Source organism: Marmota flaviventris, chromosome 8 (assembly GCF_047511675.1).
Source record: "Marmota flaviventris isolate mMarFla1 chromosome 8, mMarFla1.hap1, whole genome shotgun sequence".
Taxonomy (NCBI): Eukaryota; Metazoa; Chordata; class Mammalia; order Rodentia; family Sciuridae; genus Marmota; species Marmota flaviventris.
In genome coordinates, this window is record NC_092505.1 from 57,398,899 (window position 1) to 57,422,157 (window position 23,259).

A 23,259-nucleotide genomic window follows, 5' to 3' on the forward strand; every position below is an offset into this window, starting at 1 on the left:
TTGCATTTGGCTTATTTTGCTTAATTAATCTCCAGCACAACTAAGATGTTCTTCAGTAGGTGAATGGATAAATAAACGGGTACACTCAAACATGGAATATTATTCAGCCTTAAAAAGAAATGGACTCTCAATCTATGAAAAACATGGAGGAAACATAAATGCTTTAAGTGAAACTCAATTTTAAGTGACTCTCCAATCTCTATAGTGAGATAGACACACACACACACTCACACACACACACACACACACACATCCTTGGGATAAAACCCAGTTGGTCATGATGTACAATCTTAATGTATTGTTGAACATGATCTACTAACATTTTAATCAAAGATTTTTATATCTAAATCCATCAGATATATAGTGTATATATCTCACAATGGATGTGTGTGTGTGTGTGTGTCTGTGTGTGTAACAAATCTTATTTATCCTTTCATCCATTTATGGACATCTAGGCTTGTTCCACAGTCTGGCTATTATGAATTGGGTATGCATGTATCACTATATTATGATCATTTTAATTCTTTAGGATAAATATCAAGGGGTGGTATAGATGGATCATATTGTGGTCCCATTTCTAGTCTCTGAGAAACCTCCATACTGATTTCCATAGCAGTTGTACTAACTTACAATCCCACCAACACTACAAAGTGTTCCTTTTTCTTTGTGTCCTCTCCAGCATTTATTATTGTTTGTATTCTTTTTCTTTTCTTTTTTTTTTTTTTTTTTGTACCAGCAATGGAACCTAAGAGTGTTTAGTCACTGAGCCCCAGCCACAGCCCTTTTTATTTTTTAAGACAGGGTCTTGCTAGGTTGCTTATAGCCTTGCTAAACTGCTGAGGCTGGCTTTGAACCTGCAATCCTCCTACCCCAGTCTCCAAAGCTACTGGGATTACAGGCATGCACCACCGCACCCAGCCTTCTTTGTATTCTTGATAGCTGCCACCTAGCTGGAGTGAGTTGAAATCTCAGTCTAGTTTGGTTTGCATTTCCATAAATGCTAATGATGTTGAATACTTTTTCATATATTTGTTGGCCATTTATATTTCTTCTTTCAAACAGTGTTAATTTTCCCATTTATTAATTAGGTTATTTGTTGGTTTTGGGGTTAAGTTTTCTGACTTATTATATAGTCTGGATATTAATCCTGTATCAGAAGAGTAGCTAGAAAAGATTTTCTTCCATTCTTTAGGTTCTTTCTTCTTTCTTCACATTTTTTTTTTTGTTTTCTTTGCTGTGTGCAGAAGCTTTTTAACTTGATGCCATCCCATTCATTAACTTGGCCTTATTTCCTGAGTTTTAGGGGTACTATTGATAAAATTGTTGCTTATGCCTACATGTTAGAGGGCTGACTCTGTTTTCCTCTAGGAATTGCATAGTTTCTGGTTGCATTCCTAGGTCTTTGATCTACTTAAGTTGACTTTTGGACAGGGTGAGAGATAAGGATCTAATCCCATGGCAGCAGATGTCCAGCAAGACGTCCAGCAAGTTCATTTATTATGGAAATGAATACAACTGATATTGAGCTCGGTTAGGGTGCATCCTCCAATCATACACAAGTGTCGGGGACTAGAAGGAAATTCTCCTTCAAAGATTAGCCTGACAGCCCCCTGGGAGACATCCTGCCTGGGAGGCATCCTGCAGCTACCTATCTCCCTGGAACATCCTGCGGTTATCAGGATCATCAGACATCTTGCACCTGGCAGTTTTACCACCCACATCCAGCAATTGTTGATTAGAGAGCTTCCCCATCCCCAGCATATAAATACCCCTGTGTGAACAATAAAAGTTTGCAGCTTGATCAGAATTTTTGTCTTGCTGTCACCTTTCGTGTCTCTTGTCCCTTCATTCCTCCCCATCTAGGTTCGCTGCCCACGTTGATGTGTCCTGCTGGACGGGACACACAAGCAAAGCAGATTATACAACATCTAGAATCCAACAATCATAAATATTGTTATGTGGTGGAAGGCAGATTAGTAGGGTCTTTGTCCCTATGAAAGGGGCCTTATCACTGAGGATGTGGTTTCTCAAATGGCTGGATCCTGCAGGTGTTCCTGTCAAGCCTGTATGAGCATAGGTTTTTGAAGCACTCTGAGTTGCTAGTAGCTGCTAGCTGCAAACCGAGAGTGACGCCTACATTGCATTACACTTAATGATTTGTGTATGCTAAACCATCCCTTCCCCCTGGGATAAAACCAAGTTGGTCATGATGTACAATCTTAATATGTTAATATGTTGTTGAACATGATCTAACATTTTGTCAAAGATTTTTACATCTTAGTTCATCAAGGATATTGGTCTGTAGTTTTTTTTTTTTCCTTAATGTGTCCTTACCTAGTTTTGATATGAATGGGACAGTAGTTTCATAGAATGAATTTGGAAGTGTTTAATCCCTTTCTATTTCATGAAATAATTTAAGGATCATTGGCATTAGTTTTCCTTTTAAAGTCTGGTAGAAATTAGCGAAGAATTCATCTGGTCCTGAACTTTTCTTTGTTTGAAGGCTTTTAATCACTGCATCTATCTCATTGCTAGTTATTGGTCTGTTTTAGTTTTCTATGTCCTCTTGATTCAATTTTGGCATGTCATCTGTGTCTAGAAATGTATCCATTTCTTCTAGATTTCCAATTTATTGAAGTGTAAGTTTTCAAAATAGTCCCTAATGCTCCTCTGGATTTCTGTAAAATCTGTGGTGCTTTCTCTTTTTTTTAATCTTTAATTTTATTAATTTGAGTCTTCTCTTTTTCTTTTGGTTAGTATGGTTAAGTGCTTGTTAATCTTATATTTTCAAAGAACCACTGTTTCAAGGATCCCTTGTATTTTCTTTTTAGTCTCAATTTCAACAATATTGTTTTTGATTTTAAATTATTTCCTTCCTTCTACTGGTTTTAGAATTGGTTTGTTCTTGTTTTTCAAGGGCCCTAAGATGCATCATTGTTTATTTGGCATGCATAGCTATAAACTTTATTTTTAGAACCGCCTTTATAGTGTCCCAGAGGTTCTGATATGTTGTATCATTATTTTTGTTTGATTCTAAGAATTTTTTTTGGAGGGGGTACAGGGTATTGAACTAAGGGGCACTCAACCATTGAGCCACATCTCCAGCCCTATTTTGTATTTTATTTAGAGACAAGGTTTCACTGATGCTTACCACTTTGATTTTTGCTGAGGCTGGCTTTGAACTTAAGATCCTCCTGTCTCAGCCTTCCAAGCTGCTGGGATTATAGGCATGTGCAACTGCACCTGGCTGACTCTAACAATTTTTAAAATTTTTTCTTTGACTTTTCTATCACCCATTCATTAATCAAACATGTATTTTTCAACCTCTGTGTATTTATATAGTTTCTGTAGTTTTTCATGTTTATTTTTCATTTCATTCCATTATGATCTGATAAGATGCAAGGAATTATATTATTTTTTTTTATTTGCTGGAGTTGCTCTGTGGCCTAAAATATGATCTATTCTAGAGATGGTTCTATTAGCTGCTGAAAGTATATTTGGCTGTTGTTGGATGAAATTTATATTTTTAAAAAATTTTTTTTTAGTTGTAGCTGGACACAATAACTCTATTTTGTTTATTTAACTTGTTTACGTGGTGCTGAGAATCGAACCCAGTGCCTCACACATGCTAGGCAAGCTTTCTACCACTGAACCACAACCCTAGCCCCTAGATGAAATATTTTATAGATGTATGTTAAGTTCCTTTCATTTACTTTTTTCAGGTCCAATGAGTTTTTACTGAGTCTATGTCTGGATGACCTAACTATTCATGAGTGAGATGTGTTGAAACCATCTAGTAATATTACACTGGAGTCTGAGTCTTTAATTTGAGTATTGTCTGTTTTATGTAATTAGGTGCACAAATATTTGGAGCATAAATATTTACTATCATTATATATTCTTGTCAAATAATTCCCTTTACCAGTATGAAGTGAACTTTTTTGTCTCTTTGGATTAATTTTGGATTAAAGTCTACTTTGTTAGATATGACAGTAGCTACTCCAGCTTGTTTTGGGACTCCATTTTCATGGTTTATCAGTCTATCCTTTCTTGTAAAGAACATATAGTTGAGTCTTGTTTTTTAATCCATTCTAGCAGTCTATGTCTTTCAGAGAGTTGAGACCATTGAAGTGTTGAGACCATTTACATTCAATGTTATTATAGAAAGATGTTTATTAATTTCTGCCATTTTCATTTATTTAAAATGTTTAATTTGATACTGTTTCTCATTTTTAAGCTACTTTTCAAATGAGATTTGTTAACTTGTGAGCTCTGAGGCTGGGTTTTGATTTCTCCTGTGTAGAATACTTCTGTAAGTATTTTCTATAGTGTGAAATTAATAGTCAGGAATTCTTTTAGTTTCTGCTTATCTTGGAGGGTTTTTATTTCTTAGATTCTGAAAGATATCTTTGCTGGACATAGCAATATTGGATGATGGTTATTTTCCTTCAGGACTTAGAACACATCATTTCAAGCCCTCCTGGATTTTGGAATTTGTGCTGATACATTGGAAGTAATTCTGATTGGCTTGACTCTAAATGTGACCTTTTTCTCTTGAAGCTTTTAAAATTTTTACCCTTGTTCTGTATGTCAGGCATTTCAATCATAATGTGTCATGGAGAGGTTCTTTTTTGATACTGTCTATTTGGGTTCTGAATGCTTCCTGTTTCTGGATGTCCATCTCAAGAATCCAATTATTTTCACCCCAAATTTAAGGAATATCAGACAGGAAAGGCTCAGATATAAAATTTAAACCATAGAAATTTATTAAATTCATTATAAATCATTAATTTCACAATTGGAGACAGCAGTGAGAAAAAAATAGTACATTGAACTTAAGACTCTAGAAATCTTTTTTTTTTTTTTTTTTTTGATAGTGCTAGGGATTGAACCCAGGGCTTTGTGCATGCAAGACCAGCACTCTACCAACTGAGTTATATCCCCTCCCTTAAGACTCTAGAAATCTTGAATTCCAACTTGTTAACTAATAACACCTGGGCAAGTTAACAACCTCTGACTCTGTTTCCTCATTTATCAAACTTTATAAAAATTTTCTTTAAACAAAGACAACACATGAAAATGCTAGTATTCAATAAAAAGTTAAAAATTATGAATTGAATTTAATTTCCTTTATCATAAAAAGTTAAGGCATATTTTCCTATTACACTAGTTTTTATTCTTAATACAAAATAAATTATCACATGCCTTAAAAATGTTATATTTATAGCTAAAAATTTCCTTAGTCATCACTGTCACTTTCTGATTCACTCAGCTGCAAATCATTTCCTAAAATGAAAGAGAAATAACAAAATTTTAGTAACTAAATATTTAAATTAATTAGTAGTAATTAATTAAATATGAATATTTACTTATTTTTCATAACATAAATATTATGCAAAATGTAACACCACAAGTGATTCTATTTAGATAGCTTTTTTGTCATTTATAATCATATTATTTATCTTGTAAATAACTCAAGTAATATTGCCTAAAAAGAAAAAAGTATTACCATCAAACTTTTGTCATAGCTTTAGCACCACTGGCATCTGCTTTAGTCTTCTTTCACATACCAACATTACTTTTCTTTTTTAATACCACTGACTTATTACATGTGGTTTAGATCAGATCATCATTTTGGAGAGTTAAAAAAATGTTATATAATTTTTTACTTAAAATGCAAAGTCATTAAAGAATACATTTCAAGAATATGTCATCATTGATTATTTTTGTAACTCATCTTTGATTTAGTCATGGGGCTTACATTTCAGTGGAGGACAGACAGTAAACAAATGAACAAACATGTAACATAATGGCCAGTATGAATAATGCTATGAAAAAATAAAGATGAGTATGGAGATAGTGGTGGAAGGTGTTTTAGACAGGGTAGCTAGAAAATATTAATTTAGAGAGAAAGTCATAAAATATGAGGGTGGGGAGATGCAGATGTCCAAACTAAGGGAACAGCAAGCAGAAAAGTCCCAAGGAGGGAGTATGCTTGTTGTGTTCTTTGACTTGCAAGAAGTCACTGTGGCTAGAGTGGAATGAATGAGGAAGAGAATGGTGGGAAATGAGGTCAGAAAGATATCCAGAAGGTCAAGGTAAAAACTTTGAATTTTGTTTGAAACATAATGAGGATTCATGTGAAAATTTTAAGCAGGCAGATGATGAATGAGAGCTGTACATCCATGAACACACTACAATGGAGAGGAAGAAACACAGAGGGAGGGAGAGGAGTTGAGTCTATTGCAGTTTCTCACATAAGAAAAAATAGCTTTGAAGTGTCTGGAGCTTGTCCTTTCATCCTTGATGTTTACTACTGTGGATTTACTATTGCGTTGGGTTCTATATTTATTCGTATTTTCCGGCTTATTAGCTGAAATAGATTCATAACTTCCTTCAATTTTGGAAAATTCTCAGAATTGAGTTTTCATTCTATTCTTTTCATTCTTTCTGGAATTCCCATTGCACAGTGTTTAACTTTCTGTTATCTTCCTTATCTCTAAACTGCTCTCTCACTGTATATTTCTATCTTGTATCGTGTTCTGGGATAGTTCCTTAATCTTATCTTCTATTTCAATAATTCATTCTTTAACTGTGTCCAGTCTACAGTTTTTCTCATTTATTGATTTTTTAAAAAATTTCAATGACCAACCTTTCTGTTTTTACTTTTTTGTGGTGCTGGTGATAATGCTCTACTACTGAGATATATCCCCAGTCTTTGAATCTTTTAAACAATCTATTGAATTTTGATTCATTTCTGCTTGACTTTGTTGAATAATATGGCTTTTAAAGTTATATCTTTGTGCATCTTTTGAACATTTTTAGCATACTTCTTTAAATGTCTTTGTCTTAAACTGTTCTATAACAAATTTTCATTTGCAAAGAATTCATGTTCCAATTGTTAATTTTGTTAGCTTTCTAAGCATTAGATTTTTTCTTATGTTTTAGAATTATGTTTGCTCGTTTACTAACCAAAGAGTATCCCCACCTGTACCAATACCTTGCATCCTCTCATCCTCTCCAAAATACTGTAACTTCAAATATAAGCAAGACTCAGGTTCCCTAAATCATTCCAAGCACTTTTAATCCTTCCCTGAAGCTCCTTACCATTACCAACTCCTTTTAAACTCAGGAGCCAATGAGTAGGGCTTCAGCCTGACCAAGCCTGCAGTTTTATGTTTGTATTCTAGTTCCTGTCTATGGGCATGTTTATTTTATGTTTGATCCTGGTCATGCCTGGCTTTTATCTTTTAATATTCTATCCATTGTTACAGTATTTGGCACAAAGACAATTTTTAAAATATAAATTAGGGGCTGGGGATGTGGCTCAAGTGGTAGCATGCTGGCCTGGCATGCGCGAGGCACTGAGTTCGTTCCTCAGCACCACATAAAAATAAAATAAAGATATTGTGTCCACCTAAAACAAAAAAATAAATATTTAAAAAATAAAATAATAAAATATAAATTCACTGTGCCATGCAGTACGAGAAAACTATCCTACAGTTTTTAAAAAAATTTCTAAGAGATAAACTCTCCTGAACTCCAAAATTCTATAAGACAATGTGACCTTCATTTCCGAGGAGGAAACTGAAGCTTCAGAAAAGTTAAATGAATTATTATTGATTAAATAATTAGTAAGTGATAAACAGGAATATAATACATATATTCTGATTGAGCACTCAGCTCCTCTAGGACCCAGTAATTTCTCAGAAAAATTTCCTAATGTCTACTCAGCTTCTCATTCAGTCCAACCAACCTGAGTTTTCTCAGTGCTCCCTTAGCCACTTAAATTGAATGGTCCAATTTTAACTCACAAGTCAGGAATAATACTGAGTAACTGGAGGTTCAAAATATCTTTTCTGGTCCCCAATTAACTCAAAGTTTACTCTCTCTACCACTCAGTCTTGGTTCCTCCCTTCGTTAGTTCAGTTATTGGGCTAGTTAATTTTTTCAAGATGCTTACCTTTTTTCATCAGAATTAGCAGTCAGTTCAGTTTTAAATAAATAGAAAGTTCCTTTCCCCAGGGAATACCAACCTGCATGCCTTGATTAAAAAATATTTACTGAGCATATACTATGTATCAAATACTATGCTAGGTGCTAGTATTCTATGATGAGCAAAACAAAACAAGATCCCTGTCATTATGGAGATTCTACTCCAGAGAAAGACAATCACACAAATAAATGTTAATTTACAATTGTTACAACTGTTATAAAAAAATATATCTGGGCTTTGGCTCAGTGATAGGGCACTTGCCTGGCATGTGTGAGGCACTGGGTTGAATTCTCAGCACCACATATAAATAAATAAAATAAAGGTCTATCAACAACTAAAAAAATATTTTAAAAAAGATGTATCTGATATCTTATGGAGTTATACAAAATATTATCAGACTATCAGAAGAGGATGGAAGACTTTTTTGAGAAAGTAAACATTGAACTGTAATCTAAAGAAGAACATTTAAACCACATGAAAAGAAGAAAGGTTACTGGTTGTATGAAAAGCATTTATAGGGGCACTGAGAGGAGTAAAAGTATTTGAGTACAGTAATAAAAAGAAGGCAAGAAAAGAAAGAAATAAAACCATTATGTTAAAATATTCTGTCTCTATTTTCAAAGAAATCATGTTATTGAAAAGTTTAAAGCAGTTTAAATTGTATTTAAGTTGTGAAAAGATCAATATAGCTATAATGTATATAATGGATTAAAAATGGCTTTGCGTAGGTAAGGGGTGAATCAGTTAAGAAATAATTATAGTAGTTAAAGCAAGAAAAAAATGAAAGTTGAACTAGAATGGTAGTGGCAGAGATGGAAGAGAAGTAGATAAATTTGAAAAATATTTGTGAGGCAAGTTCAAAAGGACTTGGTGAAGGATTAGCTACACTGTAAAGAGACCCAGAAACTCAACCCTTGAATGTAATCAGGCTTCTGTTCTGCATAATTAGATGAATGCTCCCTTTCACTAAGAGGAAACAAGGTGAGCCAAGGATATGAAGTGGGTTGGGACAAATTGAGTTTGGATTGCCTTTCACTAGGAGATGCTAGAACATGTGTCTAGACCTCAGAGGTCTGGGTTAGAGATGAAAATTTGCAAGTTACCTGCATGTAGGTATTGACTAAAACAGAAACAAGAAAGAGATTATCTAGGGAAAGAGGACAGAATAAAAAGAAAAAATTACTCTGGAGTAAGCCTTGAGGAACTCCAATTAAAATGACTGAATAGAAGTTTATAAACCTGCAAAGGAGAAAGAAAAGTATCTAGAGGGTATAAAAATCAAGAAAGCATTATATTACAGAGTCAAAAGAAAATGAATAATTCAATAATTCAATAAGAAGGTCATGGTTAAAGTGTTGAATACATAAAATAGAAGTCTTCCTTTTTACCTAAAACTTAGATCACAATCCATATGGCTCCACCGTGAATTCCTACTTTTCTAATTGCTCATGTTTACATATACTTACGTAAAGTATTCATTAGAAGGCCACTGTTGTCATGAAATCTATTATGACTAGTATCTACATCAGAAGTTCTGTACTGTGGTATGGCAGACATGGTAGGATGTCCTGAGATATATTTCCCTGGATCAGAAGGAGAGGTTTTGCCTCTTTCATCTTCTGAGTCATTAGAACTATTCTCACTACTTGAAGATGAAGAACTTTCAGAATCTGATGAACTCTCACAACTGCTCATCTGGTCCATTAGACTAGCTTCTGCTTTCAGTTCTGAAAATAAAAAAGAAATAAATAAATAGGTTAAACAAATAATACTGAATATAATAAGATTAGAATGTACTGGTTTCTGAGAAACCATTGATGATGAATCAATAAAGCCAAACATACATCATCTAAAGCTGGCCACAGTGGCACCCACCTGTAATCCCAGAGGCTTGGGAGACTGAAGCAAGAGGACAAGTTCAAAGCTAGCCTCAGCAACTTAGCAAGACCCCAAGCAACTCAGTGAGACCTGTTCCTAAAGAAAATATTAAAAAGGGCTGGAGATGTGGCTTAGTGATTAAGTTCAACCCCTGACCAAAAAAAAAAATAAGTAAATACAAATAATTAAATAAATAAATAAAGGATGCATTAAAAAAAAAAAAAAACCTCTTCTATGATTGCCATACTTCAGGCAATTATGAGAATTTAAAGACATATACAATGACTATATCTAAATTCTACATTTATTTATACCACTGTATTTAAATATTCAGGTAACTAAAATAATGTGAAAATTAAGACTATAAAAATTAATACCTATTTTGGCAGAAATTATCTTCCATTTTTTTTCTTATTCTCTTATATATAATGCAATGTGATACATGCCAATGAATTTCCTCATTCTTCTCTATTGTTATAATATTCCTTTATATAAATAAGTTATTCTTTTCTATAAATGGATGTGTTTTTTTCCAGTTTTTAGCATTATGAATGAAGCTGTTATGAAAATTTTTCTATAATTATTTTTGTGAATCTATGCATTGACTTCTCTTGAGCAGAAAGTGAGGAGAGCTGAGTGGCTCTCCTCTACTTCATCCATCCACCATGAAGTTCTGTTTCATCTCAGGCCCAAAGTCATGGAGTTGGCCGATCATGGACTGAACTTCTGAAACTATCAGCCTCAAACTTTATGTCTTCAAAGTTGTTCTTGTCAAAAATTTTGGTCATATGATTAAGGGCCTGGTTCTGCACCTGAGGCAGCATTATTTTATGTAAATTTATTTATTTATTTATTTATGACAGCAGAATGCATTACAATCCATATTACATATATAGAGCACAAATTTTCATATCTCTGGTTGTATACAAAGTATATTCACACCAATTCATGTCTTCATACATGTACTTTGGATAGTAATGATCATCACATTCCACCATCATTAATTACTCTATGCCCCCTCCTTTCCCTTCAATCTCTCTGCCCTACCTAGAGTTAGTCTATTCCTCCCATGCTCCCGCTCCCTATCCCACTATAAATCAGCCTCCTTATATCAAAGAAAATATTTGGCATTTGGATTTTTGGGATTGGCTAACTTTACTTAGCATTATCTTCTCTAACTCTATCCATTTACCTGCAAATACCATGATTTTATTCTCTTTTATTGCTGAGTAATATCCATTGTGTATATATGCTACATTTTTTTTTATACATTCATCTATTGAAGTGCATCTAGGTTGGTTCCACAGTTTAGCTATTGTGAATTGTGCTGCTACAAACATTGATGTGGCTGTGTCCCTGTAGTATGCTGTTTTTAAGTCCTTTGGGTATAGACCAAGGAGAGGGATAGCTGGGTCAAATAGTGGTTCCATTCCAAGTTTTCCAAGAAATCTCCATACTGCTTTCCATATTGGCTGCACCAATTTGCAGTCCCACAAGCAGTGTATGAGTGTACCTTTTCCCCCAATTATTGTTGTCTTCATTATACTTGCCATTCTGACTGGAGTGAGATGAAATCAGAGTGGTTTTGATTTGCATTTCTCTAATTGCTAGTGATGAACATTTTTTCATGTATTTGTTGACTGATGGTACATCATCTCTGATAAGTGTCTCTTCAGGTCCTTGGCCCATATATTGATTGGGTGTTTTTTTTGTGTGTGTGTGTGTGTTTAGCTTTTTGAGTTCTATATATACCCTAGTGATTAGTGCTTTATCTGATGTGTGAGGGATAAAAATTTGCTCCCAAGATGTAGGCTCTCTATTCACCTCACAGATTGTTTCTTTGGCTAAGAAGCTTAGTTTGAGTCCATCCGATTTATTGATTCTTGATTTTCATTCTTGTACCAAAGAAGTCTTATTAAGGAAGCTGGGGCCTAATTCCACATGATGGAGATTAGTGCCTACTTTTTCTTCTATTAGACACAGGGTCTCTGGTTGTATTCCTAAGTCCTTGATCCATTTTGAGTTGAGTTTTGTGCTTGGTGAGAGATAGGGGTTTAATTTCATTTTGTTGCATATAGATTTCCAGTTTTCCCAACAAATGTCTACCATTGTTGAAGAGGCTATCTTTTCTCCAATGCATGTTCTTGGCACCTTTGTATAATATAATTGTAGTTTTGTGGGTTAGTCTCTGTGTCCTCTATTCTGTACCATTGGTCTAGCCAGTCTGTTTTGGTGCCAATACATGCTGTTTTTGTTACTATTGCTCTGTAGTATAGTTTAAGGTCTGGTATAGTGATGCCACCTGCTTCATTCTTCTGCTAAGGATTGCTTTAAGTATTCTGGGTCTCTCATTTTTCCAGATGAATTTCATGATTGCTTTTTCTATTTCTATGAGGAATGTCATTGGAATTTTGATTGGAATTGCATTAAATCTATATAGTGCTTTTGGAAGTATGGTCATTTTGATAATATTAATTCTGCCTATCCAAGAGCAAGGTAGATATTTCCATCTTCTAAGATCTTCTTTGATTTCTTTCTTTAGGGTTCTGTAATTTTCATTATATAGATCTCTTTCGTTGATTCCCAAGTATTTTATTTTATTTTTTAGGCTATTAAGAATGGGTAGTTTTCCTCATTTCCCTTTCTGAGGATTTGTCACTGATATACAAGAATGCCTTTGATTTATAGGTGTTGATTTTATATCCTGCTACTTTGCTGAATTCATTTACTAGTTCTAGGAGTTTTCTGGTGGAACTTTTAGAGTCTTCCAGGAATAGAATCATATAATCAGCAAATAATGCCAACTTGAGTTCTTCTTTTCCTATATGTATCCCTTTAATTTCTTTCGTCTGTCTAATTGCTCTGGCCAGTGTTTCAAGAACTTTGTTAAATAGAAGTGATGAAAGAGGGCATCCCTGTCTTGTTCCAGTTTTTAGAGGGAATGCCTTCAGTTTTTCTCCATTTAGAATAATGTTGGCCTGAGGCTTAGCATAGATAGCTTTTATGATGTTGAGATATGTTCCTGTTATACCAAGTTTTTCTAGTGTTTTGAACATAAAGGTGTGCTGTATTTTGTCAAATGCTTTTTCTGCATCTATTGAGATGATCATATAATTCTTATCTTTAAGTCTACTGATGGTGATGAATTACATTTACTGATTTCCATATGTTGAACCAACCTTGCATCCCTGGGATGAATCTCACTTGATCATGGTGCACAATCTTTTTTATATGTTTTTGTATTTGATTTGCCAGAATTTTATTGAGAATCCATGGCGGCATTTAAAAAAATAAAATTTGTAGTTGTAGATGGACAGATGCCTTTATTTTATTTGTTTATTTTTGTGTGGTGCTGAGGATCAACCCCAGTGCCTCATGCATGCTAGGCAAGTGCTCTGGCACCGAGCTCTAGCCCCAGCCTACCGATGGCAGCATTTTGAGGTAGGGAAGCTTTATGAGGCAGGGCCTAGTTGGAGGTCTTCCGATCACTGGGGTAAACTGTTTGCTCTGCCATGCACTCCTTGCCATTACCATCTGACACCCCAATCAGAGGCCTAAAAGCATGGACCTACCCGATCGTGGATTAAAAGTTTTTACACTGTGAGCCAAAATAAACCTTTTGATTTTATAAGTTGATTATCCTAGGTATTTGTTACAATAATGGAAAGCTAACATAAGAGGAAACATAAATAAACTAATTTTATGAGGTTGAGCATTTTTATTTTGGGGATGCTTTTTAATTGCTAATACAAGTTCTTTAATGCTGTATTAATCAGCTTTACGTTTCTGTGACCATAATACCTGTTAAGAACAACTTAGAGGGGAAACATTTATTTGGGGCTCACAGTTTCAGAGGTTGAGTTCATGGTCTGCTCAATCCACTGTTCTGGGCCTGAGGTGACACAGAACATCATGGTAGAAGGATGTAGTAGAGGAAAGCTGCTCAGCTCATGGCAGCCAGGAAGGAGAAAGAAAAGAGTTGTGTAAAGCCAGGGAGAAGACACATAATTCCCAAGAGCATGTCCCCAGTGACCTACTTCCTCTAACCAAATACCTTCTGCCTACTGTTACCACTTAGTAATCCATTCAAATTATTAATCTGTCAAATGGATTAGTCCACCGATTAGTTAGGTGGCAGCTCTCATAAACTCATCCTTTCACCTCTAAATGTTGCTACACGAAAACCTATGAGCTTTTGGGGGTCACCTTATATCCAAATCATAACAAGTATTTATAGGAGTAGATTGTCTACTTCATCTTGGCTGAGTTTTGCAGTTTTTAACTTTTTAGAAATTGGTCTATTTCTTCTAAATTGTTATATTTCTGAGTATAAAGTTTTAATATTCCTTTATAACCCTTTGAATAGCTATTGCATTCTGTAATGAACTCATTACTGGTTATAGAAATATATATTGTATTTCTGAGGTTAGTAAATTGCGTTTTGTTTTTATTTTATCTCTTATTAGAGATTTATCAACAGCATTAATTTTTTGATGAGCTGCTCTTATCTCACTGATTTTTTTCTATAATTTTTAGGTTGTTAATTTCATTGATTTTCACTTATCATTTTTATTATTTGCTTCTTTATGCTTCTTTGGGTTTAACTACTTCTCCTATTCTAGTTTTCTTGAGGTAGGAACTCAAATTATCATAACACCTTTATTCTTTTCTAATGTAAGCATTTGGTGCCACAAATTCCTCCCTCAGCACTGCTATACTGTATCCCACATATTTTGGCATGCTGTATTTATACATTTAGCTATAAATATTTCTGAACTTTTATTCTTCTTCTTTAATTCATAAATCATTTAGAAGTATGCTAATTTCCAAATGTTCATAGACATTTTTCCTATTGTGTGTTATTGATTTTTAGTTTAATTCCCTCATAGTCAAGGGACACAGTGTGTATGATTTTGTTTTTCATAAATGTATTGAGGTTTGTTTTATGACTCAGGATATGAAATATCTTGGTGAACACTTAATGGGCACGTGAAAAAAAAGGTGCATTCTGTTGTTGTGCATACTGTTGTATATATATGTATGTGTGTTAGTCAGATCCTGTAGGTTGATTGTGTTGTTCATATTTTCTATATATCTTTATTGATTTCTTATCTAGTAGTTCTATTATTGACAGTTGCTGATAGTAGAGTGAAGACGTAACTCAAGCATAACTGAATTTTTATATTTCTCCTTTCAACTCTATCAGTTATGTTTTTGATGGACAGAATGCCTTTATTTTATTTGTTTACTCTTATGTGGTGCTAAGGATCAAACACAGTGCCTCACCATGCTAGGCAAGTGCTCTGCCAATGAGCTACAGCCACAGCCCTAACTCTATCAGTTTCTACCTCATAATTTTACAGTTCTTTTGTTGGATATAAAACACATTTCTCTTTTTAGTGGATTAATTTTTTAATTGTTATTAATATACTTATTTGTAGTAATTTGTTTTGCTCTTGTCTACATACACTTCTTAAAATTAATGTTTACATGGTATATTTTTTCATTCTTTTACTTTCAAACTACTTATTCCATTTTTTCTCTTTAAAAAGCACACAGCTGTATGTTTTTTATAGGCTGCCAATTTTTTCTTTTCAACTGGCTTACTTATTCATATTTCAAGTAATTATTGATATGTCAAGGCTTAAATGTGTCATTTTATTATTTATTATTTGTATTTCTTCTGTATTTCATTCCTCTGTGTGTCTTCCACTTCTATGGGTTACTTGAATTATTTTAGAATTTATTTTATTTCCATATTAATTTATTTATAGAGTTTTAGAAGATGTCACTGTATATTTTTTTCTTAGCAATTGGTTTGGTTTCCATTATACATACATGTCCTGCCAATGTTTTACCATTTTGAGTAAAATGTGGAAACATCACGTCCATTTTAGGTCCCCCTTTTTTCCCCTCTTAAATATCATTGTTATAAGTAACAGAAGCTATTATAATTTTTATTTTAATTGTCATATATAATTTAGAAATCATGTGGAAACCATAATCTACTGCACTTTATCTTTCTATTGTTCTTTTTCCCTTCCTGATTCCTTTTTTAATCAATTCTTTTCTGCTTGAAAAACTTTCTCTGATCAATATTTAACAGTAGTCTCCTAGCAGCAAATTCTTTCAGTTTTCCTTTTTGAGGAAGGCTATTTACCCTTTACCAATAAAGAAGCATTTTGGTAGAAAAAACTCATGGTTGACATTTCTTTTCTTTTTGCACTTGAAAAATATTATGTCATTTTCTTTTGATCATCTGGATTTGTTGGGAAATCTGATATTTGTATGGTGTTCTTTTACAGATAATGTGTTATCTCACTCTTGCTTTCAGAACTTTTCCCTTTGTCTTTATTTTCCATAGGTTTAATTATGATGTTTCTTGCATGTATTTTTTTAGTTTATTCTATTTAGGGTTTGTTCAGCTTCCTGCATCTATGGATTATGTTTTCCATGAGCAGTTTACAGGCATTATTTCTTTGAAAACTTTTCTAGTCCTACTCTCTGTCTCCTCTGAGACTCCAGTACCATTTTATCATTCTTTCACAGATCCTTGGGGCTCTGCTCATTTTGTTTCAATCTATTTGTTATAATTTTGTGTAAATTCTATAAATCCTTAAGTTCACTGATTTTATTCACTCTCTAGTAATTGTGCCTATCTAGTGAAATTTTTATTGTTATTGTTGTGATTGTATTGTTAATTCTATAATTTTCATTTGAATCTTGTTAAATACTTCTATTTATTTTACATGACTATTTTTTCATCTGCTTCAAGAGAATGTGTAATTAGGCTGTATTTGTGACCGCCGTTCTAAGATCATTATCAGATAACTGTAACATCCAATACATTTTGGTGTTGATTTTTGTTAACTCTCTTATTCAATTACTGATTTTCCTGATTTATGAGAGATAATTTTCTATTTTGGTGATTATGTTAGAGAAGATCTATTTAAACCCTTTATTTTAATAGGTAGTCACCCTATTTAGGTTTAGCATGCAGATCCTTGCCTATATTTTAGAGATGTTGTTTAATAATTTTCCCACAGCTAGAGTTCCCACTGGTCCCTGATGAAGAACTTGAAGGGAAGAAGAAACTTTATCAGGCAATGGGGAAAGGGAGTTTGGCCTGACAGAATGAAGACTGTTTCCTGAACCAGGTAAATTCTTTTTTTTTCCCTTTTTGGTGGTTGGCTCTCCTGCTTATATATCATGAGTGCTTCCAAAATGGATTTGGAAAGAGAACAGAAAGTGATTCACAGTGAGGTGCTAGTTATGGTAGAATCACTCTTGTCAACGCCACACAGTCTCAATATGTCTTTCCATAGGAGAGAGGAATATGAGGGGCAAAGACAGGGTTTGGGAGGTAGAGAAGGAATAACAATATTCCCAGGCTGAGTGTCTGTCATAGTGGGATTCCACTTAAATATGCTTTTTGGTCATAGAGAGTCTCTGATGTGGCAGGGAACCTTAAGTCAGGAATAGGAGAGCACTTCCAGAACTGCAACCACTCACTGTGGCATTATTCTCTTTGCTGGTACCCCTAGCTGTGTGGTCTCTGGATGGAGGAAGGGAATCCTGGGCCCTATCTTGTTTTTTAAGCTCAAATTCCATATAACTTAGAGACATGAGAGCAAAAATTAGGGAACAAAATCCTAGTACAACTACTAGACATAAATTTGAGAGGACGGTTCAACCATCATAGCAATACTCAGTTGCACAGAAAGGTCAAGAGTATATTTAATAGGATACAGTCTAAGGAACATGCTATACAAATATCTCAAGGTAAATGGTGCTCATTCTCACATAAAATCAGAACAAGAAAACTATGTCAACCTCTACAACTCTTTTCCCCGAGTTATGCTGCAATCAATACATAAGGTCTTTGCTACAAAAGTGCCACATGAAGGAACCACTTGTATTGGGAAATTACTGTTGAGGACATTATGTAGTTTAATGCTTTCTAGAATAGTTCCATACAATAAATTCCTTTTAGGATTTAGTAGCAAGAAAGAGTATGATTCTTTGGAACTGGTCTCATGTAATGTAAAATAAGCTATTTGTGTCTTCATTTTTGTCTTGATAGCCAAGAAGCTCAGAGCTAAATTTAATATCTTAATAATTAGCAAGTTTGTTTTAATGTTCTCTTCAATCTACTGATTTTCTATTCCAGTTTTGTACTGTATACATGTATAGAATGACACCATGATGCAAATCCATTTTGGAAGCACTCATGATATAAAAATAAAACAAAGATCTTTTGTAACAACAAGGATTATTTCTTTACATCTATTAGTTTAGGGCTACTAATCCATTAGGGAATTAATACTGTACTGGACTTAGAAAAGGGAATTAGAATTGGACAGCTACACATAAATTATGAAGGTAAACTGTAGAAGCAAATATACTTTGGTGGCTGGGGTCTCACTGTTGCCACAATTACTGTAACATCAACATTCTCACCGAAGCTTGGAAAAAAGGAGGTTTAAATTCTCTTACTTCCAAAAGGACTATATCTTCCTACAAATGCCTTCCTACTGAGAAGTACACAGCAATTCAGAAAACTTGCCTGCTGCTTCTGTTTACTACATCTCCTCATTTCCCTGTTGATCTGGTGGCATCTTAGACATCTACAGCCTGGCTATACATAAAGAACCTTGACAAGAAGATGCTGTAAATAATTGAATATGAATCATCACAGCTGCCAAAAAAGAAGAAAACTATAGTTACACACATATAAACAGCCATTCTTTTTGCCCTAAATAATAATAAAAAGATACAAATTCTTTTAAATGTACATAGTCTAATGTATATACTATCCTAGATCATAAGCTACATATTTGCCCCAGAAAAATGCATAATTACAAAAAATACTTTGCTCTCATAAAAGGCTTATAGTTAGTCCCACTGTTAATTTAAATGAAAATTTTTACTTAATATTTCTTAATTATATCATATAAAGGGAAACTATGTATATTTAAATTTTACCTCTTTCAATATCATCCATTAGAGATGTTGGGGACATCTTATCTTCAGATGGAGAATGTTTTACAAGATTGGGAATGCTTGTTGAATTCTGCATTTGCTGATGCTGTTCTATACGATGCTGAATTTTACTGCTTCCTTCAACTCTGCAATTAAGAATATCAATGATCAAAACAGGTGTATAAGAGCTGGGGATATCGCTCAGTGGGTGGAGTGCTTCTCTACTATGTGGGAGGCTATGAGTTCAATCTCTAAGCACAGCAAAACCCCAAAACAGGTATAATAGTAATAATGTCAACTTAATGAAGTTACCAAACTTGAGCACTTCTTTTCCTCAGAAATCTTTAATATAATATTCAAGAATGAAAGTATTAGTTTAATTCATTATGTCTCAAGTATTTATCAAGTGCTTGCCATTTGCGTGGCATGCACACAGGTCTATTTAGAACAAAAACAAAATCACTGCTCAATTTTGCACATAGGACATTCACAAATTATAAAAGAAAAATATGTTTATAACAGGTTGAAAGTATTCTCTAAGTTCTAAATTTACTATTGCTATAAAACGAAATCATGCCAGCATGGTGGCACATGCCTGTAATCCCAGTGGTGCAGGAGGCTGAGAGGCTAAGCAACTCAGTGAGACCCTATCTCTAAATAAAATACAAAACAGGAGATGTGGCTCAGTATTCAAGTGTCCCTGAGATCAATCCCTGGAACAAAACAACAATAACAACAACAACAACAAAACTATATTCATTTCTACATTTTCCATTCGTAACTTAAAGATATTAGTAAAGGAGATTCATATGCTTTCCTTTTTCCTTTTCTTTCTTTAAGAAAAGAGTACATAATAAAATTATGCTTGACCTCTGCCTCTCACATTCCCAGTCATCAAATCTTGTCAGTTTTTCCTTTACAAAGTATTTAGCACTTCACTTTCTTCTTCATTCCTGCTCTCAAAAATCCTAGTTTATACATTTTTGTTTCCCATATTATTTCATTTTACTCAGTCTCCTGATGGGATTAAGATTTCAAAACAGAACTTAAGATATGCCAGTTACTGATTACAAAGATTTTAATATGTAACAACTGACATCAAAAAAAATCTTAATTTCTTAGTTAATAGTAAAGGAATTAACCTCAACCTTACTTTTACCACCTTACCTCTAACTCACTATTGACATCACCCCTACCTTATTTTCCAATACTTATACACAGGTACAAAGAAAAAATTCTGCTCTGTTCCAGGAAGTCTGATTCATTGGCTCTGAAAAAGTAAAAAATATCCTGCCTTCAAATCTTGCTTATATCTTTGTATTCTTTCTGATCAATATAAATTAATATTTTCCCAACTTTCCTACTAGTAAGAATCAAAGAGGCTGGAAGGGATAGGTGAAGGTGAATAGATATTAATAAATAGAACTACCCAGTCTGTTTTTTGTTTTCTTTTTCATTTTTTTTTGTGTGTGTGTGGTTGAGCTCAGTGGTGCTTTACCTCTAAACATCATCACTGGTCCACATCCAATGTTTATAGCAGCACAATTCACAATAGTTTTAAAATATTTTGAGATAAGGTCTTGCTAAATTGTTCAAGGGTCTCACTAAATTGCTGAGGCTAGCCTTGAACTTGTTATTCTCCTGCCTCAGCCTCTTGAGACACTGGGATTATAGATGTGTGCCACCAGACTAGGCTCCAGACTCCTTCTTTGAGCTAAGGTTGGATTAAAACTCCTCTATTTTTTTTCTTTTTTTATTTATTTCTTACATAAATGACGATAGTGGAGTGTATTACATTCATAATTATCCATTCACAGCACAGTTTTTTGTAACTCTGTATATAAAGTATGTTCACACCAAATTATGCCATTATACATGAGCTCTCTTATTTTTTTTGCATATAATTCTTAATACATCTTTATACCACCATTTATCATATCTGTTTGTATATAAGGTATGTTGACACCAAATTCACATCTTCATACATGTATTTTGTATAATGATGACCCTCTCCTTCCACCATCCTAGCTATTCCCTTTCTCCCTCCTTTTCTGTCCCACCCCTATTCCTTATCTAGAGGTAATTTTACTCCCATGCTCTCCCTCCCTACCCCACATTGAGTCACCCCCCCTTATATCAGAGAAAACATCTGGCATTTGGTTTTTTGGGTTTGGCAAACTTCACTTAGCATAATCTGCTCTAATGCCATCCATTTCCCTGCAAATGCCATGATCTTATTCTTTTTTAGTGCTGAATAATATTCCATTGTGTATAAACGCCACTTTTTTTTTTTATCCATTCATCTACTGAAGGACATCTAGGTTAGCTCCACAGTTTGGCTATTGTGAATTGTGCTGCTATAAACATTGATATGGCTGTGTCTGGATAGTATGCTGTTTTTAAATCCTTTGGGTATAGTCTGAGAAGAGGAATAGCTGGGTCAAATGGTGGTTTCATTCCCAGCTTTCCAAGGAATCTCCATACTGCTTTCCAAATTGGGTGCACTAATTTGCAATCCCACCAGGAGTGTACATCCTACATCCTCACCAACACTTGTTGTTGTTTGTCTTCATAATGGCTGCCATTCTTTCTGGGATGAGATAGTATCTTAGAGTAGTTTTGATTTGCATTCCTCTGATTGCTAGAGATGATGAGCATTTTTTCGTATATTTGTTGATTGATTGTATATCCTCTTCTGAGAAGTGTCTGTTCAGGTCCTTGGCCCATTTATTGATGGGATTATTTGGGGTTTTTTTTGGTGCTTAACTTGTTGAGCTCCTTATATATCCTAGAGATTAGAGTTCTATCTGATGTGTGAGGGGTAAAAATTTGTTCCCAGGATGTAGGCTCCCTGTTCACCTTACAGATTATTTCTTTTGCTGAGAAAAAACTTTTTAGTTTGAATCCCTCCCATTTGTTGCTTCTTGGTTTTAATTATTTGCTATAGGCATCTTATTAAGGAAGCTGGGGCCTAGCCCCATATGATGAAGATTAGGGACTACTTTTTCTTCTATTAGACGCAGAGTTTTTGGTTTAATTCCTAGATCCTTGATCCATTTTGAGTTAACTTTTGTGCATGGTGAGAGGTAGAGATTCAACTACATTTTGTTGCATATGGATTTCCAGTTTTCCCAGCACCATTTATTAAAGATGCTATCCTTTCTCCAGTGCATGCTTAGGTAAGATAGTTGTATATTTGTGGGTTAGTCTCTGGGTCCTCTATTCTGTACCATTGGTCCACCAGCCTGTTTTGGTGCCATTACCATGCTGTTTTTGTTACTACTGCTCTGTAGTATAGTTTAAGGTCTGGTATAGCAATACCACCTGTTTCACTCTTCCTGCTTAGAATTGCTTTAGCTATTCTGGGTCTCTTATTTTCCAGATGAATTTCATAATTGCTTTTTCTATTTCTATGAGGAATGCCACTGGGATTTTGATTGGAATTTCATTGAATCTGTATAGTGCTTTTGGTAGTATGGTAATTTTAATAATATTAATTCTGCCTATCCATGAGCAAAGTAGATCTTTCCATATTCTAAGATCTTCTATTTCTCTCTTTAGGGTTCTGTAGTTTTCACTGTATAAATCTTTCACTTCTTTTGTTGATTCCCAAGTTTTTTTTTTTTTTTTTTTTTGAGGATATTGTGAATGGGGTAGTTTTCCTCATTTCCACTTCAGAGGATTTGTCACTGATATACAAGAATGCCTTTGATTTTTAGGTGTTGATTTTATATCCTGCTACTTTGCAGAATTCATTTACTAGTTCTTGAAGTTTCCTGGTGGAGTTTTTTGGGTCTTCTAGGTATAGAATAATATCGTCAGCAAATAGTGCTAATTTAAGTTCTTCTTTTCCTATATGTATTCCTTTAATTTCTTTCATCTAATTGCTCTGGCCAGTGTTTCAAAAACTTTGTTAAATAGAAGTGGTAAGAGAGGGCATCCCTCTCTTGTTCCAGATTTTAGAGGGAATGCCTTCAGTTTTTCTCCATTTAGAATGATGTTGGCCTGAGGCTTAGCGCAGATAGCCTTTACAATGTTGAACACTCCTCTATTTTTAAAAAATATTTTTAATTGTAGATGAACACAATACCTTTATTTTATTTATTTCTTTTTCTAGTGGTGCTGAGGATCAAACCCAGTGCCTCACACATGCTAGGCAAGCGCTCTACCACTGAGCTACAGCCCCAGCCCACTAAAAATTCCTTTTTTTTTTTTTTATAAACAAGCACTCAAGGTAATTCTTATGATCTTAACCTCCTTTCAAGGTACATTATCAATAAGGCTTCCATGAATGCTCTAATCAACTATAACCTTTACCTTCCTAGAGCTATTTTTAATCTATACTCTTTGTACAGCTTTTAGAGCAGGTATCCCTAAATTACATGGTAAATAATGCACTACTT

At 34.2% G+C, this 23,259-nt stretch overlaps 1 protein-coding gene across 3 annotated transcripts in view; it reads right to left on the reverse strand.

Annotated features, from left to right (window-relative positions):
• Positions 1 to 4,743: 4,743 nt before the first annotated feature.
• Eaf2 (ELL associated factor 2) overlaps positions 4,744 to 23,259 on the reverse strand; it is a 42,539-nt gene continuing 24,023 nt past the window's right edge. For all 3 annotated transcript variants that reach the window (XM_027936160.2, XM_071615294.1, XM_071615295.1), the window contains exons 4-6: positions 18,860 to 19,002; positions 9,463 to 9,723; positions 4,744 to 5,286 (exon numbers count right to left, since the gene is read on the reverse strand). In XM_027936160.2, coding sequence (XP_027791961.2) covers positions 5,240 to 5,286; positions 9,463 to 9,723; positions 18,860 to 19,002 — 451 coding nt within the window. In that variant the 3' untranslated portion in view covers positions 4,744 to 5,239. The remainder of the gene's footprint in view (positions 5,287 to 9,462; positions 9,724 to 18,859; positions 19,003 to 23,259) is intronic.